The 19,798-nt window shown below is 46.6% G+C and overlaps 1 protein-coding gene and 1 long non-coding RNA gene across 3 annotated transcripts in view; one reads left to right on the top strand and one right to left on the bottom strand.

Annotated features, from left to right (window-relative positions):
* LOC146404708 (uncharacterized) overlaps positions 1–19,798 on the top strand; it is a 618,617-nt gene that overhangs the window by 464,327 nt on the left and 134,492 nt on the right. The window lies entirely within an intron of this gene.
* TRABD2A (TraB domain containing 2A) overlaps positions 1–19,798 on the bottom strand; it is a 54,330-nt gene that overhangs the window by 16,770 nt on the left and 17,762 nt on the right. Inside the window, 1 exon segment of the mRNA XM_085016191.1 lies at positions 2,667–2,818. Coding sequence (XP_084872317.1) covers positions 2,667–2,818 — 152 coding nt within the window.

Genomic DNA, 19,798 nt, shown 5'->3' with positions numbered 1-19,798 from the left:
CAGTTCCTATTGCTCCCACTTGCTTTCTCTCATGTTCTTTGCCCTCCAGGCATGTTCTTTGCCCTCTGGAGCACGGTTAGCCAATTTCAGTGCTTTGGCCAACAGCAGGGTGCTGCTACACCAAAACTGTGACAAACAGGGGTGGTTTCTGCAATGCAGTGGCTGTAAGGGGTGTTCTCTCCTTGGCTCCAAACCTCAGCCCTGCCCCCTCTCCTGGGTGCACACTGGCTCCTCCTTCCAGGGAGTTAACAACCAGGTCAACCATTACCCTCCTCAAATACAGAATAGGGTGTCTACCCTCCTGCTTCTCTTACTTCCAATAGCCTCTCAAAGACCTCTTGAAAACCCGACGCTGTAAGGAGGCCATCAATTTCCACTTGATGGATAACAGATCTCCTCTGCTATTTCCTTGAAATTATATTTGTTCATTTTCTTTCTTTCTTTTTTTCTTTTCTTTTTTTTTTTTTTTTTTTTTTTTTTTTTTTTTTTTTTTTGTCTTTTGCCTTTGCTAGGGCCGCTTCCCACGGCATATGGAGGTTCCCAGGCTAGGGGTCTAATCGGAGCTGTAGATGCCAGCCTATGCCAGAGCCACAGCAACGTGGAATCCGAGCTGCAACCCACACCACAGCTCATGGCAACGCCGGATCGCAATGCAGGATTGGAGCCGGGTCTGCAACTTACACCACAGCTCATAGCAATGCTGGATCCTTAACCCACTGAGCAAGGCCAGGGATCGAACCCGCAACCTCATGGTTCCTAGTCGGATTCATTAACCGGTGCGCCACGACGGGAACTCCGATATTCTTTCATTTTCAAATCAAAAGCCTTCATCGTCTCCTCAGCATCTTTTTTTAATCATGTCATTTATGTTGGGGCCTCTTGTCCCCTTCCCCAGAGTTCTTCAGCATAGCACTCCCTGGGCGCCAGCAGCCTCTCCACACAGGAAGCCCCAAATGTGCAGACGACCTATCTCTGCCCTGCCTCCTAAATGCCAGACAGGACCTGGGACACGTCACACACTGCCTGGCCACCCGCTTGGCCCTCATTCCACAAGAGCGGGCACATTCCCCACAACCCACACCAGTCCAGGGCACTGTGAATATCACAGGCATGGAGGAGCCACAGGGGGAAAAAAAAATGAGACCTCTGTCCTCTAACAGGGCCGTCAGACTTCCATGTGTCCATATAATTTCCAAATGCCCCACCCATGTGAACTTTTTTCTGCTCCTTCAGATTTTAATTTCCCAATCAATTCTGACCTTTCTCCCCACTTCGTGCCCTCACCCCGTCCAGTGTACATAAGAATTCTCACCACCATAAACTCTGCTGTGCCTTCTTTAGCGTATTTCTTGTTTTCCCCTTCCTCTTCTTTGCTTTGCCTTGGTTTTACTTGCTCCTACCCTAGACTCTCTAGAAAGTTCCTGCATCTTTTTTTTTTTTTTTTTTTTTTTTGCTTTTGCTTTTGCTGTTTAGGGCCGCACCTGAGGCATATGAAGTTCCCAGGCTACAGATCAAATTGGAGCTATAACTGCCAGCCTACACTGCAGCCACAGCAATGGAAGATCCGAGCCGTGTCTGCAATCTACACCACAGCTCACAGCAATGCCAGATCCCCAACCCACTGAACAAGGCCAGGGATCGAACCCACATACCCATAGATACTAGCCCGATTTGTTTCCACTGCGTCACAATGGGAACTCCCTCCTTGTATCTTTTGACACCTGCAGGGTGACACCAGATTCAGCCTTTCCTGTCCCTCTTCCCGGACCCAGGGCCGCCATTCCTTTTTAGCTCTTATATAAGCATTCACATTTCCTATGACAGAGTCCCCGGATCTACTAGACCTCACACCCATCAGCTCCCTTCTTCATTCCCAGCATCCCCTGGCAGGTGGGGAAGACAACATACTCCCCCATTGCAGAAGCTCAGCTGGACTTGCCACATGCTTTTGTTGGGGAGAAGAAGGAAGCCATGGTTTGTCCCGTGGGAAGCTTTTTGATCAAAGCATAACAAATATCGCTCTCACCTCCCTCCTCTAGGGAGGCTGCAATTCTCTGAGCCCTGGCCAGCCCCTCCCTTCCCCTAGCCAGCCCCAGGTAAGGTCTGTTCTGCATGTACATTCACTGCACCAGCTCAGCCACACTTACTGCAATACTGCAGGATGAAATTCATGTCTAGAAATGCCGGTAGCCTCCCCTGCTTATGTACTAGAAGCTCTAAGAATACCATGTACACTTGCCATTGCATCGTGCTCATGTGTTCCTAGAAGCCACCAAAAGCTACAGCCGAAGTTCTGCTCCATCATGTCTCAGCAGTTACCTAGGTCAGCCAAGGGGTTTCAGACTCAGACCCCTTCCCCCTCTCTAAAGGCTGGTACCTGCTGCCGGCTGCCTAAGTGACCTGCTGCCAAACCTCTTGAAGCTTCATCCTTTGATGGGGATCCTGGAATGAACTCTCATCAGTGGCCCTCTCCATTCTTAAGTTCCCTAAAGAATATCTTTGTTAGCTGCAGCATCTCTTTCAACACCTACATCTGTCCAGTTTTATCCTTAGAGCCTTTCATGACCTGGATTCTTTGTACACAGGATGTCCAGGTGTCAGCAGGCAATGTCCTTATTCTTGCATATAAAGGTGCCGTGAGCTGGGCAGGGGAAAAGGGCTCTCACCTGGGAGCTATCATGGCTGAAGATGACGGAGCTGAGGTCCCCGCAGTTATAGTGTTTGATGAGGTCCTCTGTGGAGTAGGGCATCTGAAGGCCACCTGCTCTCAGGCTCTCTTGCTGCAGGAGGGTCTGGTTCAAAGCAAAGATGACCTGAGGGGAGAAACCATAGGCCTCTTTTAAATCCACTGACACAGCACTCATGAGCTGCCATCTTATTTCTTTTGCCCACAGTTGGCAAGAGCCTCATCTGTGCTCCTTATATAAGGACATGGACTCTGCTATTAAAAAAAAAAAGAAAGAAAGAAACTCAAAAACCTGGACAGTGTCCAAACAAAAGGAGGATTGTCCTAAGTCAGCCCCCACTGGATGACACCAGAGGAAGTGCCTTAAGAGGGACACCGACAATCTGGAACTCTCCCCCAAGAATGACCCAGACATAAGGGTCCCAAAAAAGCTGGCTTGTGAGGAGCAGGTGAAGGTGGGGAGACAGACACAGGTAACCAACAGGTTTCAAGGACATGAAAGACAGGACAGGACTGTTCACAATACACACATCTTCCAAACATCAGGGCAGCCTTTGCTGGCTGATGAGTTCATGAGACGTTAATGGAAGTTATTATAGGAAAAGGGAGTGGGATGAAGGCTAAACAAAATCAAACAGGTTTTTGCATAAACAACAAGGTCCTACCATATAGCACAGGGAACTATATCCAATCTCCTGGGATAGACCAGGATGGAAAAGAATATAAAAAAAAGAATATGTATGACTACGTTGCTTTGCGGTATAGCAGAAATTGACACAACACTGTAAATCAGCTATACTTCAATTAAAAAAATCAAATGAGTTTTGTCATTATGGAACTTCTAGAGTTTTGATACATTAGTGTGTGCTGTGCTTCTCCTCAAGGGATAGAGGGGGTGCTGGGTTTCCCAAGCTGATTTCAGGCACACATCACAAGAGAAGGGTTTGGCTGGACCATCTTTGGGGACAATCCAGACTCAAGGAATTTTACAAAGCAGTGAATCCTCCAGGAGAGCTAGGTCAGAGGGGGCAAGGTGAGGATTCTGGCTCCAGGTGGGAACTGGGGCCGGCCACGCTCCACCAGGCTCCTGACGACACCGAAGATGCTGTGGCATTTTCTTGCTAGTTTCCCCAAGGGTGAATAAGACATATCACCTATGACCACTGCCCCAGTAGCCAGTGGATAGGACACTGCCTTGCTGGAACGTTCCCCCACTCTCCTGTCTATCTGACCATGAGGTCTTTGGCAGGAAGTTTTCAATTCTCTGGAAGTAACATATTGCAGGGCGCAAGTCATCCAATGACCCCATGCAGCTCCAAGTCCCTCCCCTCTGCTTTGCTACTTTTTCTTCCTCGTTCTGAGTGTCCACAGGCTACCGAGTACATGGGCCTGCCTGCTGCACACCAAGACCCCACCTCCCTCGGTTACTCTGTCCCTGTTCAGGGCCCTTAACCAAAGGGGGAGTGGGGAGGTCCCTTTTTGTAAAATCCCCCCGCCTCCTCTCTTGTCTCCACGTGCCCCCCAACCCCCCAGCAGAGGCACCTCCTCCAGTCTCTCCCGGAAGTCAGCTCCCCGAGGATCTGCAGACCAGCCTCTTCTGTCTTGGGACTGGACCTTCCAGCCTATGCTGTGTTCCCACCTTCCCCACCCCTCTACTGGTGACACGGGCTGACAGAGAGGCAAATACATCCATGTACATGTCTGTACATTTTGTTCTAAATGAAGAAACTCAGTCTTCTATAGAGATGAGCCCCTGGGCTCTAAAGCCATATAACCAGGACCTACCCATACCACTGGGGTTCCTAAATGATTTTCAATCAGCTAGAGGAACAAACCTTTGGAGGAGAAGGAGAGGGGGTGTTATGAAGCACCTCTCAGATACGCCATGCCCCAGGCCAAGGTCTCTCGCATTCTGTCTCAGTCTAACTCATCCAGACCAAGGTCTCAGGGTCCGATGGCTCACAAACACCTGCTGATGGACTTGGGTGTGCTAAAGGTATTCAGGGCATGCCCAGGTAACCTGTTGCTAAGAGACCTTCTTCCAAGAGCATTCATTGATTCTAAAATACACACACCCCAGGAGTTCCCATCGTGGCTCAGTGGTTAAGGAATCTGACAAGCATCCATGAGGATGCAGGTTTGATCCCTGCCCTTGCTCAGTGGGTTAAGGATCCAGTGTTGCCATGAGCTGTGGTGTAGATTGCATGGCTGTGCCTGTGGCGTAGGCTGGCAGCTACAGTTCCAATTTGACTCCTTGTCTGGGAACTTCCATATGCCTCAGGTGCAGCCCTAAAAAGCAAAAAAAATAAAAAAATAAAATAAAATACACACACCCCAAAGTTCATTGCAGCATTATTCATAACAGCCAAAACATGGGAGCAACCTAAATATCCATCAACAGAGGAATGAATAAAGAAGATGAGATACATTACTCAGCCGCAAAAAAGGAGATAATGCCATTTCAGCAACATGGATGGACTTAGAGATTATGGTACTAAGTGAAGTCAGACAGAGAAAACAAACATCCTAAGACATTGCTTATATGTAGAATCTAAAAAAAAGGATACAAATAAACAAACTTACTGACGAAACAGAAATAGACTCACAGACATAGAAAACAAGCTTTTGGTTACCAAACGGGACAGGTGCTGGGGGGAGGGATGGACTGGAGGTTTGGGATTGGCATATGAACCCTGTGGTCTATGGAATGATTGGCCAATGGGGACCTGCTGTATAGCACAGGGAACTCTAATCAATATTCTGATAATTGATGTGGGAGAAGAATCTGAAAGCGATTGGAGGTGTGTACATGTACAACTGAATCACTGTCATATAGCAGAAATTATGACAACATTTTAAACAAACGATACATCAATAAAATGTTAAAAAATAAATGAACAAATAAATTAGTGTTTATCTGTTTAAATAAATAAATAAATAAATAAATAAAATGTGTTCCTTAAAGTATTCTTTGTATTTAAAGAAGACTGAGGCATTCAGTCTACTTTTTTTTTTTTTTTTTTGCTTTTTAGGGCCACACCCCTGGCATATGGAAGTTCCTAGGCGAGGGGTCGAACTGGAGCTACAGCTGCCAGCCTACACCACAGCCACAGCAATGCAGGATCCGGGCTGTGTCTATAAGCTATACCGCAAGGCAATGCCAGATCCTTAACCCACTGAGCAAGGCCACGGAATCTCTCGTCCCCATGGATACTAGTGGGATTCATTTCCGCTGCACTACAGAACTCTGAGGCACTCATTCTAACAGACACATTCTAACAGTCTACAAATTGGGGAACATTGCATGGGCCACATTATACATCAAATAAGAACTTTGTTTATTCAGCCCCTTCTCAATATATTCAAATGTCACCTGTTCACTGGAAGCTTACAAAGCCTCGCTAGGACATTGTCTTTGCTTTTGATGATGAAGCTTTAAAGAAGTTTGTATACCAAAACTAAGCCAATAACATTAATGATTTTCTGAGTACTATGTACCCTGCTAAATGCTTTGCTTCTGTTCTCATTTAATCCTCTCAACATCCTAAGGTAGCCACTATTATTACCCCTATTTTAAAGAAGAAGAAAATGAGGCAAAGAGAAGTTAAACACCTTGCTTATGGTCACCTAGCTTAGTAAATCAAAATGTCCCCACAAAGTGTGTGAATCCAAGCAGTCCAATACCAACCCCGATATCTCCACCACCATGCTGCACACGAGGTACGCTGCTACCAAGTAGCGTAACTGACTTTTTGTCGTGTGGTCTGATTTACATTATTAGGCTTATGCTAAAGACCTAGGAATCTAAAATTAGGAAGAAGAGATGAAGGGTGCTAAGAAGGTGAGAGAGAGAGAAGAGGGAAAAAGAGGAAAGAAGAAGAGAGAAAGGGAGTCAGAAAGAAAGGCACATACTACCGCTTTCCTTCACCAGGTAAGATTAGCACACACAGTATAACTAGAAAACAGAAAATTTTATACAACAGAATTTTTAATTTGCCCATAATTTCAACACTCAGGTTATAATACTTTTCATAATATGCGAGTATACTGTGAGTATATTTCCTTTCAGTTTATTCTATACATTTTACACAGTTGATGGTACTATATATAAAACGTAGTGCCCTGCACACATAACAACTCATTACCCACCATGTCCCTGTGGACATAAATCCTGGCGGGCCCTACCCAGCACTTAGTACCTTGTTCATCTTTCATCCTGGGGGTCCGTCCATACACTGCACCCAGCGCTGCTCCATCTTCCTAACAGCTGCACAGAAACCATGACAAGCACATGCACTGGCCCCCTGGCTGGACTGCTTCTGTAATTACACTCTGCCAGTGCAAATCACTGCCTAGCTCGCCCTTCAAGGGGATTCTAACATGCAAGCTGGGCTGGGAGCCCTTGAATGAATTCAGTCAGGGTCAGAGCTCTAACCTGAAGAGAGGAACACCAATCACTCCGAGACGAACATCTGGAATAAAGGCAAGTAAGGTGGCTAACTACTGGGTTCAGGAATAGAATTCGGAGTTCCTGTTGTGGCTCAGTGGTTAACGAACCTGAGTAGTATCCATGAGGATGCAGGTTTGATCCCTGGCCTCGCTCAGTGGGTTAAGGATCCGGCTTGCCATGAGCTGTGATGCAGGTCACAGATGAGGCTCAGATCCCACGTTGCTGTGGCTGTGGTGTAGGCTGGCAGCTGCAGCTCCTGTTCAACCCCTAGCTTGGGAACCTCCATATGTCACGGAGCAGCCCTAAAAAGATAAAAGACAAAAAATTACATATATATTCCCAACCCTGTACCAGATTTCCTTGCCAGTTTGAGACTAATGCCTAGAAATGAAGAAATGGAATGAGGCAAGTAGAACAGAGGATGAAAAACATGTCGTCAAGGATGGGGCGTAAGAATCAAGTAGTCAGGCACGGGGAGGCCCAGCTACTTAGGTGGTAGAAACAAAGCAAAACAAACTTTTAGCAAAATGTTTTTGATGCCCTGGGCACTTTATAAAAATCCTCTTCTTTATTCCTCATCACAATCCTACCAGGTTTGTTTCATTTTGCAGATGAAGAATCAGACTCAGAAAAGGTTGATGTGTTGCCCAAGGTCCCAAGGCAAGGAAATGGGGAAGCCAGGACTCAAATCCAGACCTGTGGGTCCCCAAATTGCATGCTCTTTCTGCTGAGAAACTGGACAGAACAGCAGGAGGGGCAGTAGCACTGGCCTGGCCTCTCCAAGGTGTCTAAAGCCAACCTCTCCTAAGGCAAAGCCTGACTGTTCAGAACCTATGCACCCCTAAGACAGGAACCCCTAGTTCTCCTACATGCTTCATCCTGGTTGCAACAGCACCACTTAGGTAAGAAACGGCCTCAAATCCACCTTCCATGTATTAATTAATGGCCCTCGCCCAGATCACTGCATCAGGTCAATATCCACCTCTGGGGAGAAAAAACCCACAAAAACCACACCTTCTTCTAGGTGTTCCAGAAGTGCTGAATCACTGCGCTCCCTCCTCTTCCAACCTGACACCCAAAGCACAGCCCCTGAAGGGACAACCTTACATAGGACACGATGCCACCTGTCCCCTCCCTCCTCAGGCCATGCCAGTTACACTGGGTGGATATCTGACTCAAGGATACAGCTACTGGCTGAACCATCTGGCTGAGATTTACCACCACAGAACATTTACCCCATAAAATAGACTCAAAAATCATCCATAAGCAGAAAATACTCAGCTCTAGACCCAAAAGGACTGGCTTTGTTTCAAGTCTCTTAATTTGCACTGGTTGAGATCGAATGAAGGTGAGAGACAGCAAAAACGGAAAAACTAGTGGAAATTATGATGAAACGCCAATGAGCATGAAGTTTCTAACAGTGCAAAGACTTCGACGGACTTTTCCCCTTCGAAAACACAGCAAGATAGACAGATCTCTGCTTACATTCGTGCTCGGCTTTTATGACAATTTTAGGGGGAAAAAAAATTCCCAGTCCACCCCAAGCCATGTCTTATCAGCTGAATACGCTTCTCCCTCCCTCCAGTGACAATGTCTTCTGAAAAGCTGTGTTCACTGGAAAAAGTAACAAGCTTATTACCAGCCAGTGTAATTCAGCGCTCAAATTCCACCCTTCCACAGCCGCTCTCCAGGCTGTGTCTCCCTTTCCACTCGCCCCTTGCTCCCCTACAGCCCCCCTTCTCCTTCCCTTTCTTTCTGGGCTGTGGAAAGAATCAATTAAGCTCCCTGTCCAACCCTGGCAGCAGCCTTCTTTCTCTTTCGTGAGACTTTTTCAGCCGCGGGGAGACCCAGGTCCCAGTGGGGGCATTGTTGCACAAGCCCACTGGCCGAAGCAGGGGGGCGAGGGTGGCTGGAGCCTGGCAGTTGTGTTTTTTGTCTAAGACAAAGGCCCCCCATTGAGCTTCTTCACTTTCCAGCACTTTTATCCCCCTCAGATCAAAGGGCCGCTCTGCATATGAAAAAGGTACTGCCCTTTAGGTAGTTCCCATCCCCCCCCCAAATACACACACACACACACACACACACACACACCCGCCCCACCAGCCTCCCAGCTCTCCAACAAAGCCCCTCGCATCTGTTCTGGCCCAGGCCCCACCTCTTCTGGGGCGCTGGGCTGTTCTGTCTTCTTTTTTTTTTTTAGTTCACTTTTGAGAGCCATTCGGTCCCTTGAGGTTTAGTTGAGTCGGGGAAGGTCCCCTGCATTCTTCCATCATTCTGCCCACATCATTTTTCAAGGCACCTTGAGGATCTCTGTTCCTTGCCTCTCCCACCTCACCTGGGTATCCAGGCAGTGGGAACGACCCCCTCAAGCTGTTTTGTCCCCCCCCCACACCACCTCTTCCCAGCCACTCTTAAAAAATCTCTTCTCCTTTATCTGAAAGGTGACTATTCCCTTGACCAGTCTAGACTGATTCCTCAGGGCAAGGTGGTGATGGAAGTCCCGCCCTTTTTTTTGTCCTGTTAGCAGAGGCTACCAGACTTGGAGAGATGTTTCCACACCCTTCTCTGGACTTGAGGTCGGCTTTTCATAGGGAAAAGGGTGATTCTCAGAACTTGGACCTGAGCTCTTTTCAGACAAAGGATTCTATTGGCCTTCAAGGCCCTGTTAAGGAGATTGAACTCAAAGCCTCTGGCCAAGACAAGAATTATCAGACCCTTATCATCCTCTGACTCATCTCCTTCTAACGCCGCTTCCCCCACCTTGTCCTACCCTTTCCCACTCCCTAGAGGAAAGGTATGTGGCCCACTCCTCACCCTGCCTCTATAGGGGCCTTGTACACCCCCGACCAACCAGCAAGTGTATCCTAACACCCCTCTTTCCCCAACCAATCAGCAGGTCAACAGGTGTATGGCAAGACCACTCCTTCCTCCCCGGGCTATAAAAAGAGACATGACCATGCGCTCGGCATCAGTTCTCCCTGATTGTCAGGAAGTCGTCCCCCTGCGCTGGTAGCATCTCTCATCTTAAACTCTTCTTTTTCTTTGGGGTCAGCTCTCTCTAACTATCAGGAAGTCATCCCTCTGTGCCAGCAGTGTTTCTATTCTCAATAAACTCTCCTTCCTTTTCACCCCAGAAATTTTTCTTCTGACCCAGGTGCAGAGACCAAGACAGATTCAAACATGAGGACCAGAGAAACTGATCTTCAGTCATGATCTGACCTGAAAAAGTGTCATTTTGTAAATGATGACACTTCCTGAATTCCAAGAGAGCACAGGGAGAGAACCTAAAGAATGCACCAGGCGGACTGGGTCTTTTTGCCTTTGGTCCCTGCCACTTCCTGCACAGCCTCCAAGCCCTCTCCTCTCCTCAGTCAGGTCCCCCAACTACCCTTTCCTTCCACCCAGCCCACAGCCTGCCCTGACTTCAGGGCTGACTAAGCACATCCTGTTATGGATGTGGACTGAGCTGTCCCCCCCTGACCCTCCCATTCACAGGTCGGAGAGGTATTTGGAGAGAAGGTAATTAAGATTAAATGAGGTCATATGGGTGGGGCCCAGATCCAATAGGACAGGTGTCCTTGTAAGAAGAGGAAGATTTCCAGACACATGTACTCCAATGTTCACTGCAGCACTATTTGCAACAGCCAAGACATGGAAACAATCTAAATGTCCACTGACAGAGGAGGGGATCAAGAAGATGTGGTACATATAGACAATGGAATATTACTCAGCCGTTAAAAGGAAAGAAAAAATGGCATTTTTAGCAACATGGATGGACCTAGAAATTATCATGCTAAGTGAAGTCAGTCAGACAATGAGACACCAACATCAAATGCTATCACTGACATGTGGAATCTAAAAAAAGGTCACAATAACCTTCTTTGCAGAACAGATACTGACTTACAGACTTTGAAAAACTTATGGTTTCCAAATGAGAAAGGTTGGGGGGTAGGGGGATGTACCGAGGGTTTGGGATGGACGTGCTGTAGAGTTTGGTTGTGATGACTGTTCTACACCTGTAAATGTAATAAAATTCATTAAGTAAAAAAAAAGAAGAAGAGGAAGAGACAGCAGAGCTTGCTCGCTTCCTTCCCATGCAGAGAAAAGGCCTGTGAGGACCCAGCAAGAAGGCAGCCCTCTGCAAACCGAGGAGAGACCTCATCAGAAACCAACCCAACCAACACTTTGATTTTGTACAGTGAGCCTCCCAAATGCTGAGGAAATCAATTTCTGTTCTTTAAGCCCCTCAGTCTGGGGTATCCTGCAAAGGCAACTCAAGCAGACTAGCTCACCTCCTTCACCCAAATCCCACATGATGCTGGGGTAACAAGAAAGCACAGTCTTGGCATCCCCACTGTGGTGCAGTGGGTCGAGGTTCCAGCACTGTCTCCATGGCAACACAGGTATGATCCCTGGCCCAGCCCAGTGGGTTAGAAGGATCCGCAATTGCTACTCGCATTCCATCCCTGGCACTGAGAACTTCCATATGACACGGGTACAGCCAAAAAAGAAAAAGAAAAAGAAAACACCACTCTCTCCGTCTCCAAAGTCCGGTGAAAGTTACAACCTCTGCTAAGCACTTCAGAGCTATCTCAGCCCCTTGCTAGAAACGTCCATGCTTTTCTAGTCTACTGCCCTGAAAGGTAATTTTCCTTTACATTGTTTGAAGTTCTGACAAGACAGATAAGCCTCAGGAGTAATAAACTATGAAGAATCACATGAAGAACCAAATGAAAAGCCCAAGAAAGCTAACTGCACACTCTTAACCACATCCGGGCCTCTTCCTGGGGCTAATTAGGCGTAAGCGGTAAGCAGCTCACTAAATGACTACACACAGTATCGCTTCTGCCAAATAAAGAATGTCACTCGCCATCTGGCTTTGCAAGGGTTGAGTCATTAGTCACTGCAGTCAGCAACCTTTAACACACCCTGAAAGGAGTTTAGGATGGAGATAAGAAACGAGGCACTCTGCTCTGGGAAAACTGGCAGAACTGGCCTTCGGATAGTTAGATATTGTCAGAAGAAAATTCTTAGGAACCTAGATGCTTGTATCTTCTCAAACTTAGAAAAGCACTAAAATCATGAACAGAGACGTGTTTTGTTTTTTTTTTTTTTTTTTACAACTAGTACCAACCTTCTTACCAGGATGTGTGCTTGGTTACACATACCCCCGTTGTCAGATTCACATGTATACTGACCGCCCCTTACCTCGGGGGAGCAGGTCCTCAGAGCTGTCTGAGAGGCTGCCTCCCAGGTATAGTCCTCAGCAAGTCCCCACATACAACTGAAACTCACAGCTCTCAGGCTGTGTGTTTTTGTTTCAGTCAACACATTGAGTCCAATCTGCTTCTGGCCATTCTCTTACTGTTTATTGTCTCCAACATACATGAGCATCCATGGCAGGTTCTCCTTTGCACACACACACACACAAAACAAACTATATGATGCTCACGATTGATTTCTTGCAGAGAGCAACTCTATATGGCAGACAGCCCCCTCCCCAGCGGTCCCACCCCCAGATCCCCAGTGTCTTCCTCCCAGTGTCTTCCTCCCAGTGGCCCAGGGCCCTGGGCTAACACAGCTGAAGCTCTTAGCCAGGGGGCTAACTCTGACACTGCTGCAAAAGTGACGACTGTCTCGGCTCCATCCAGCCCACACTTCGCTGTCAGTGCTTGTTCTGCAACACTTCGATGTCAGTGCTTGTTCTTTGTGTCCTCATGTCCCCAGGAAAACATTGGCCCTCAGAGCACACAGTGACTTCCCTACCTCACTCTAGAGCCCTCTCCAGCCTCCTCGCCCACCTCACCCTTACACAGCTCAACCCGCCACCAGCCAGCACAGCATGGCTTTGCCCAGGTTTGCACTGTTGGCCCATCTGAAATATCTCCCCTAGTTTCCTTTGCCTGGGTAAATCCTAGCCTTTTCTTGAACATCAGCTCAAACTTTAATATGCTTATTAAACTGGATAACATTTAGAATATAACATTGTTATATTCTCCCCCATCAATAACATTATTTGACAAGCCAGGTCATCACAATGACTGCAGAAAGTGGGCCTCCTCGGGCAGAGGTCCTTTCCAGAGGCCACCCCACCTGGAGTGGGTGACTTCAAGTGCCAGCAGCTGAGGGCCTGGAAGTCACCCTCATTTTCAGGCTCTACATGGTGCTTCCAAAGTTCAGGGCTAGTTTGGAGAGAAGCTGTAAAGCTGCACCACAGAATGGGAAACCCCTCCTAGAAAGGAAGGGAAGGCCTCCCTAGGGCACCCCACAGCCTATTAGCACACACCCCACGGCCCCCACGAGATGCGTTTAACTTGCACTGCTGATCATCCTGGAGTCACCCACCAGGAAGCCGGGGGAGGTATGCTGCCATTAGTGTGTGATCAGCCTCCCTGCCCTGGTGGCAGGAAGGAAGCTACTCTGGGAGGATTAACAAAGGGAGGAAGAGTCAGGGAAGAGATGGAAACAAATCAGCAGAGTTGATGCTGTGGTTTTGGTTAAGTGGGCAGTGTGATGGGCAACCCACTTGAAAAATGGGCAGAAGACCTGAATAAACATTTCTCCAGGAGTTCCCGTCGTGGCGCAGTGGTTAATGAATCTGACTAGGAACCATGAGGTTGCGGGTTCGGTCCCTGCCCTTGCTCAGTGGGTTAATTATCCGGCGTTGCCGTGAGCTGCGGTGTAGGTTGCAGATGCGGCTCAGATCCCGCGTTGCTGTGGCTCTGGTGTAGGCCAGTGGCTACAGCTCCGATGAGACCCCTAGACTGGGAACCTCCATATGCCGTGGGAGCGGCCCAAGAAATAGCAAAAAGACAAAAAAATAAATAAATAAAATAAAATAAAGAGAATTATTAAAACAAACAAACAAAAAAAAAAAAACATTTCTCCAAAGAAGAACTATAGGTGGCCAACCGGCACATGAAAAAATGCTCAACATCAGTAATTATTGGAGAAATGCCAATCAAAATTACAATGAAAAACCACCTCGCACAGGTCAGACTGGCCATCACTAAAAAGTTCTACAAATAACACGTGCTAGAGAGGGTGTAGAGAAAGAGAACCCTCCAATACTGTTAGTAGGGATTTAAATTGGTGTAACCTCTATGAAAAACAGTATGGAGGTTCCTCAGAAAACCAAGGATAGAATTATCATATGATCCAGCAATCCTAGTCCTGGGCATATGTCTAGACAAAACTATAATTGAAAAAGATACATGCACCCCTATGTTCATAGCATCGCTATTCACAATAGCCAAGACATGGAAACAACCTAAACGTCCACACAGATGAATGAATAAAGAAGATGTGATATATACAGACAGAGTCTCATATTAAGTGAAGAAAGTCAGAAAGCGAAAGACAAATATCACATGATATCACTTAAATGCGGAATCTAAAATGTGACACAAATGAACCTGTCTACGAAACAGATACAGACTCACAGACAAGGAAAACAGACTTGTGGTTGCCGAGGGGGAGGAGGTTGGGGGAGGGATGAAATGGGAGGCTGGGGTTAGCAGATGTAAACTATTTACACAGGGAGGGGATAAAAAAGAAGATCCTACTGTGTAGCATAGAAAACTATATTTAATGTCCTATGATAAACCATAATGCAAAAGAATATTTAAAAAGTGTATAAACATGTATAGCTGAATGACTTTGCTATACAGCAGAAATTAACACATCATTGTAAATCAACTACACATCAGTTTAAAAAAAAAAAAAAGGCAATGTGGTAGGATGGAGTGATTAGAAAACAATCATCTTAAGAGGGTACCCTCCACTTAGGAAATAACACCTGTGCAAGACACCGTGCTAACATTTACACACTACTATTTGTAAAACAGATAATCAACAAAGACATACTATATAGCACAGTTTTGTAATAGTCCATAAGAGAGAAGAATCTGTAATAAAAAAATAGACAGAGATGCATGTATAACTGAATCATGCTGCTGTACACCAGAAAATATCACAATATTGTAAATAAGCTATACTTCAGTAAAAATAATAGAATTTCTTTTCTTTGGGTTTTTGAGGTTTTTTTGTTTTGTTTTGTTTTGTTTTTTGTCCTTTGTCTTTTTAGGGCCACATGCACGGCATATGGAGGTTCCCAGGCTAGGGGCTAAATTGGAGCTGTAGCTGCCGGCCTACACCACAACAGCAACACGGGATCTGAGTCACATCTGCAACCTACACAATAGCCCACGGCAACACCGGATCCTTAACTCACTGAGCAAGGCCATAGATCGAACGTGTGTCCTCATGGATACTAGTCAGGTTTGTTAACCACTGAGCCACAGCGGGAACTCCAAGAATTTTCAAACATTACCATAAAAAAGCCATCAAAATGGGAGTTCCTGCCATGACACAGTGGGTTGCGAATCTGATTGCAGCAGCTCGGGTCCCTGAAGAGATGTGGGTTCAATCCCCAGCCCTGCACTGGGTTAAAGAATCCAGCATTGCCACACTGAATTGATCAGATTCAATCCCTGCCCTGGAAATTTCCATATATCAAAGGTGCAGCCATTTAAAAAAAAAGTTCTTCCTTTAGAGTTTCCACTGTGGCTCAGTGATTTAAGAACCCGACCCTGTCTCTCTAAGGGTTTGGGTTCGATCCCTGGCATTTCTCAGTGGATTAAGGATCCAGCATTGCCACAAGCTGTGGTATGGGTTGCAGATGTAGCTCAGATCTGTCTTGCTGTGGCATAGGCTGGCAGCTGCACCTCCAATTTGACCCCTAGCCTAGGAATTTCCATATGCCACAGGTGCAGCCATAAAAAGGAAAAAAAATTCATAAAAAGGCAATGCATGATCCCAGATTGAGTCCTTTTGCTATAAATTATATGACTAGGATAATTGATGAAATCTGAATGGCAAATGAGGATTAAGGTGGTAGTGATGAATCAACATTAATGTCATTGACATTAATTTCATTAATTTCATTGATTTCATCAACATTGATGGTTGTTTTGTGGTTATGGAGAAAAATGTCCTTCTAAGTAGAAAAGCACACTAAGGAGTTCCCTTTGAGGCTCAGCAGTAATGAACCCAACCAATATTCATGAGGACATACATCCAATCCCTGGCCTTGTTCAGTGGGTTAAGGATCCGGTGTTGCCAGGAGCTGTGGTGTAGGTCACAGACATGGCTCAGATCCCCCATTGCTGTGGCTGTGGTGTAGGCGGGCAGCTGCAGCTCCAATTCAACCCTCAGTCTGGGAACTAAAAAGCAAACGAAAAAAAAAAGAGAGACACTGGGAGTTATTCCTAGAGTCTAGGCTGTCGTAGAGCTAATCCACCAAGATTTGGCTGCTGGGGCTTCGGAGGAGCTCTCAAGCCTCAGTCTGGTTCAGGATAGGATGCAGGGACGTGTGGCCAAAATGAGGCTGCAGGATTCTGTGAAATGCTTCTTTTATGACCTCAAAGGCAAACAAGCAAGATCAGATCCAGCTGAGGTCAGAATCCCAGCAGCACTTGTGGGATCCATGTACACATCCAAAAAGATATATTTTTTTTTCTTTTTAGGGCCACACCCATGGCATAGGGAAGTTCCCAGGCTAGGGGTTGAATTGGAGCTGCAGCTGCTGGCCTACAGCAATGGGGGATCTGAGCCACGTCTTCGACCTATACCACAGCTCATGGCAATGCCAGATCCTTAATCCACTGAGCGAGGCCAGGGATTGAACCCATATCCTCATGGATACTAGTCAGGCTCATAATCCACTAAGCCACAACAGGAACTCCAAGACCTACTTTCTTTAAGTTGGAGTTAGACTTTAGAGGGGCCACCCAGAGCCAGCGGAAGGCAGGATCAACACCTGCCTTGTCTTTGAATCCTGAACATGAGAAACCATGCCCAGCCCATGCTGAGTGCTTAAGAAATGTGCCCCAAATAAAGATGAGCAACAAAAGGAAAGATGACTCAAGTGCCTAGGGGGTCTGTGCCCAGGTGGAGACACAGAGCCCAAGTCTGCAGCATTTGAACATCACAGCCAGCCATCAACAGGTACACAGTTGCTTCGATTGTCCATTTCTAGCCAAAAAAAAAAGGAATTGAAAAAGTTGGCCAAGGTGAAAGAATGCGTGGAAGATTCCCCTGGGAAAAGCTAATGGCCCAGCCCAGGTTTCCAATTAATGAAGACAGTTCCCACCCACAACACCTGTGCCGATGCTCTATGAGAAATCAGGGACAGGTTCACCCAAGAAGAGATGTCGGAGCTCCTGCTGTGGTGCAACGGGACCAGTGGCATCTTGGGAGCCACTGGGACACAGGTTCCATCCCCGGCCCAGCACAGTGGGTTAGGGATCCAGTGTTGCCGCAGCTGCAGGTTTAGGTCTCTACTGTGGCTCCAATCTGACCCCTAGCCTTGGAGCTCTGTATGCCACGGGGCAGCCAAAAATGACCAAAAACAAAAAAAGAAGACATGTCACAGCTCCTGGGGCATTTATAGTAACTGCAGCATTTCATCCCACTATGCCTAGGAACATGAAAATACTATACGGCAATGTGGGGAAGAATGTAAAAAAAAGCAAAAGAATACTGCACAAGCAAAAAGACTGGACCTAATGTGAATCTTAAGATGCCAGGCTACATTTACACAGCTGTCAGGAAGGCTGTCTTCAGCTTTTTTAGCTGCAGCTCCAATTCAACCCCTAGCCTGAGAACTAAAAAGCAAATGAAAAAAAAAGAGATTCAGCACACACTCAGGTTATAGCCCATTTGAGCCAAGGTATCCACAAGTTCACTGGTTTCCCATTGCTCTTTCCAAGCTCTGCCCATTGAAATCATCCTTCTGCACATCCAACTGGACTGACACACACAACCATGGCCCATGAAACAACCACTAGTATGCCCCTGCCCCTAACAGACACCACATGAACAGCTGAGGCACAAGGACCAACAAAGCACAGCCCAGCTTTGGAGAAGCTTCCACCTCTGGGGGAGGCACACATCAGGGATCCCATGGAGACAGCCTTGGGGACACTGAGAGGACAGCAGAGGGTCAACCCTGGGCTTGGGAGGCCTCACGGAGGAAATAATACATAAGCTGAATCAGCCACTGGCCAGAGGGACAGCATGTGCCTACACTGAGCTCACCTGCCTCCTTCACTAGGAAGGATATTCTTGTTCATGAGCAAACCTGTCCATATTTTAGGAACCAGCTCCCTTGCAGAGAGTTCATATATTTTTTTTCTAGGCCTTTATTTTAAACCAAATCTGCAAGGGAAAGGTGAAATGTCAAGATCGCCATCTTGTTTTTTAAATAAAGGATGGCAGATTTTCAAAAGTGTACTAGCTTCAGGTGTACAGCAAAGTGATTCTCACATATATATTCTTTTTCAGATTCTTTTGTCTTACAGGTTATTACAAGACATTGAATCTAGTTCGCTGTGTTATACAGTAGGTCCTTGTTAATCTATTGTATACAGCCATATGTATCTGAATCCCAAGATCCTAATTTATCCCCTTTTTCTTTGTCAAGCATATATTTGTTTTCTCTGCTTGTGAGTCTGTTTCTGTTTTGTAAATAACTTCATTTCTATCAAGATCTCCATCTTCAAGCACATCCCATCTCAATTATGAAAAATGGAGTCAATGTCAAAGATAAGATTGCTTGCTTTTGTTGGAATTTATGACTAGGGAGCAGCAGGAACTCCCTCAGTAAATCAGACTGTAGATCTGGCAGGTGGCAGGGCTCCAAGGCAAAACTAGATGAGAAAACAAGAGACGCAGAGGCCCAGGTTAGCCCTGCACAGTCTCACTAAGACCCCAGACTATCCACCAGGGTCATTCCAACAGGACACTGTGCCATCCTTCTGCTCACTGACCCATCCTCACTCTTGCAGTGGCCTCTGGGAACAGACTTGTCAGCCTCACAGCGTTGATTGTTCTTAAGATCCAACACACTGATGAGAGAATATGCAGAAAGACTTGCAAACTACAAGACAAGGCACCAAGAAGTATTCCTGCCATCAGCCTCCCCTCGGTCTGGCAGGCCCACCTCCTTCTCAAAGATTCTGACCCTCCCTCCTCAGGAAGCTTTTTTCAGGCTGGCCAGCACCTCCCAACCTCCCACTCCTCCAACATTCACTAACAATAGCCAGGGATGGAGAGATGGGGTGTCTTTCTAGGCATGTGACCCATCTGGCCAGCCAGACCACCATCTCCTGTGGGCAGAGGTTGCCTCTCCCACACTGCCCTGCCCTGGACCTTTCCAGGGCTCCACCCTAGAACCAGTTATGTCCTCTACTAAGTGACTGACCCACCTAAAGAGAATATTCCCCAAAGAAAAAAGATCTCCATCTTCCCCAACTCCCTGAACTATAACTCCAGAAATGCATTTTTTCATAAGACCCGCAAGTATGTCCACTGGACCCAAACACTGTTTAAGTTTTCACTGTGCTAAAAAAAAACGTGGGGGGAGGATGCTTTTCAGCCAAAAGGGTGAGTTATTAGGATCTTGAGGTAAAGAGGGCAGGAATTGGTAGTGACATCTACTGCTGGACCTTAGAGAGTGACAGCTGATGGGGCAAGTATGAAATATGTTAGTGCCATCTATTGGCAGGAGTAATCAATAACAAAGGAACAATTCTTTGCCAACAGCAATTCAGATAATAAGAACACATGTCTCATCTAAAGCGTACTTTTGGGTTTTACAT

This window comes from Sus scrofa, chromosome 3, assembly GCF_054392235.1.
Source record: "Sus scrofa isolate SSC_HxYL_T2T_F1_AM1 chromosome 3, Sscrofa_HxYL_maternal_Yorkshire_Landrace_v2.0, whole genome shotgun sequence".
Classification (NCBI taxonomy): Eukaryota; Metazoa; Chordata; class Mammalia; order Artiodactyla; family Suidae; genus Sus; species Sus scrofa.
Note: the sequence above shows the minus strand (reverse complement) of the source record. Positions and strands in the feature narration are given on the sequence as shown.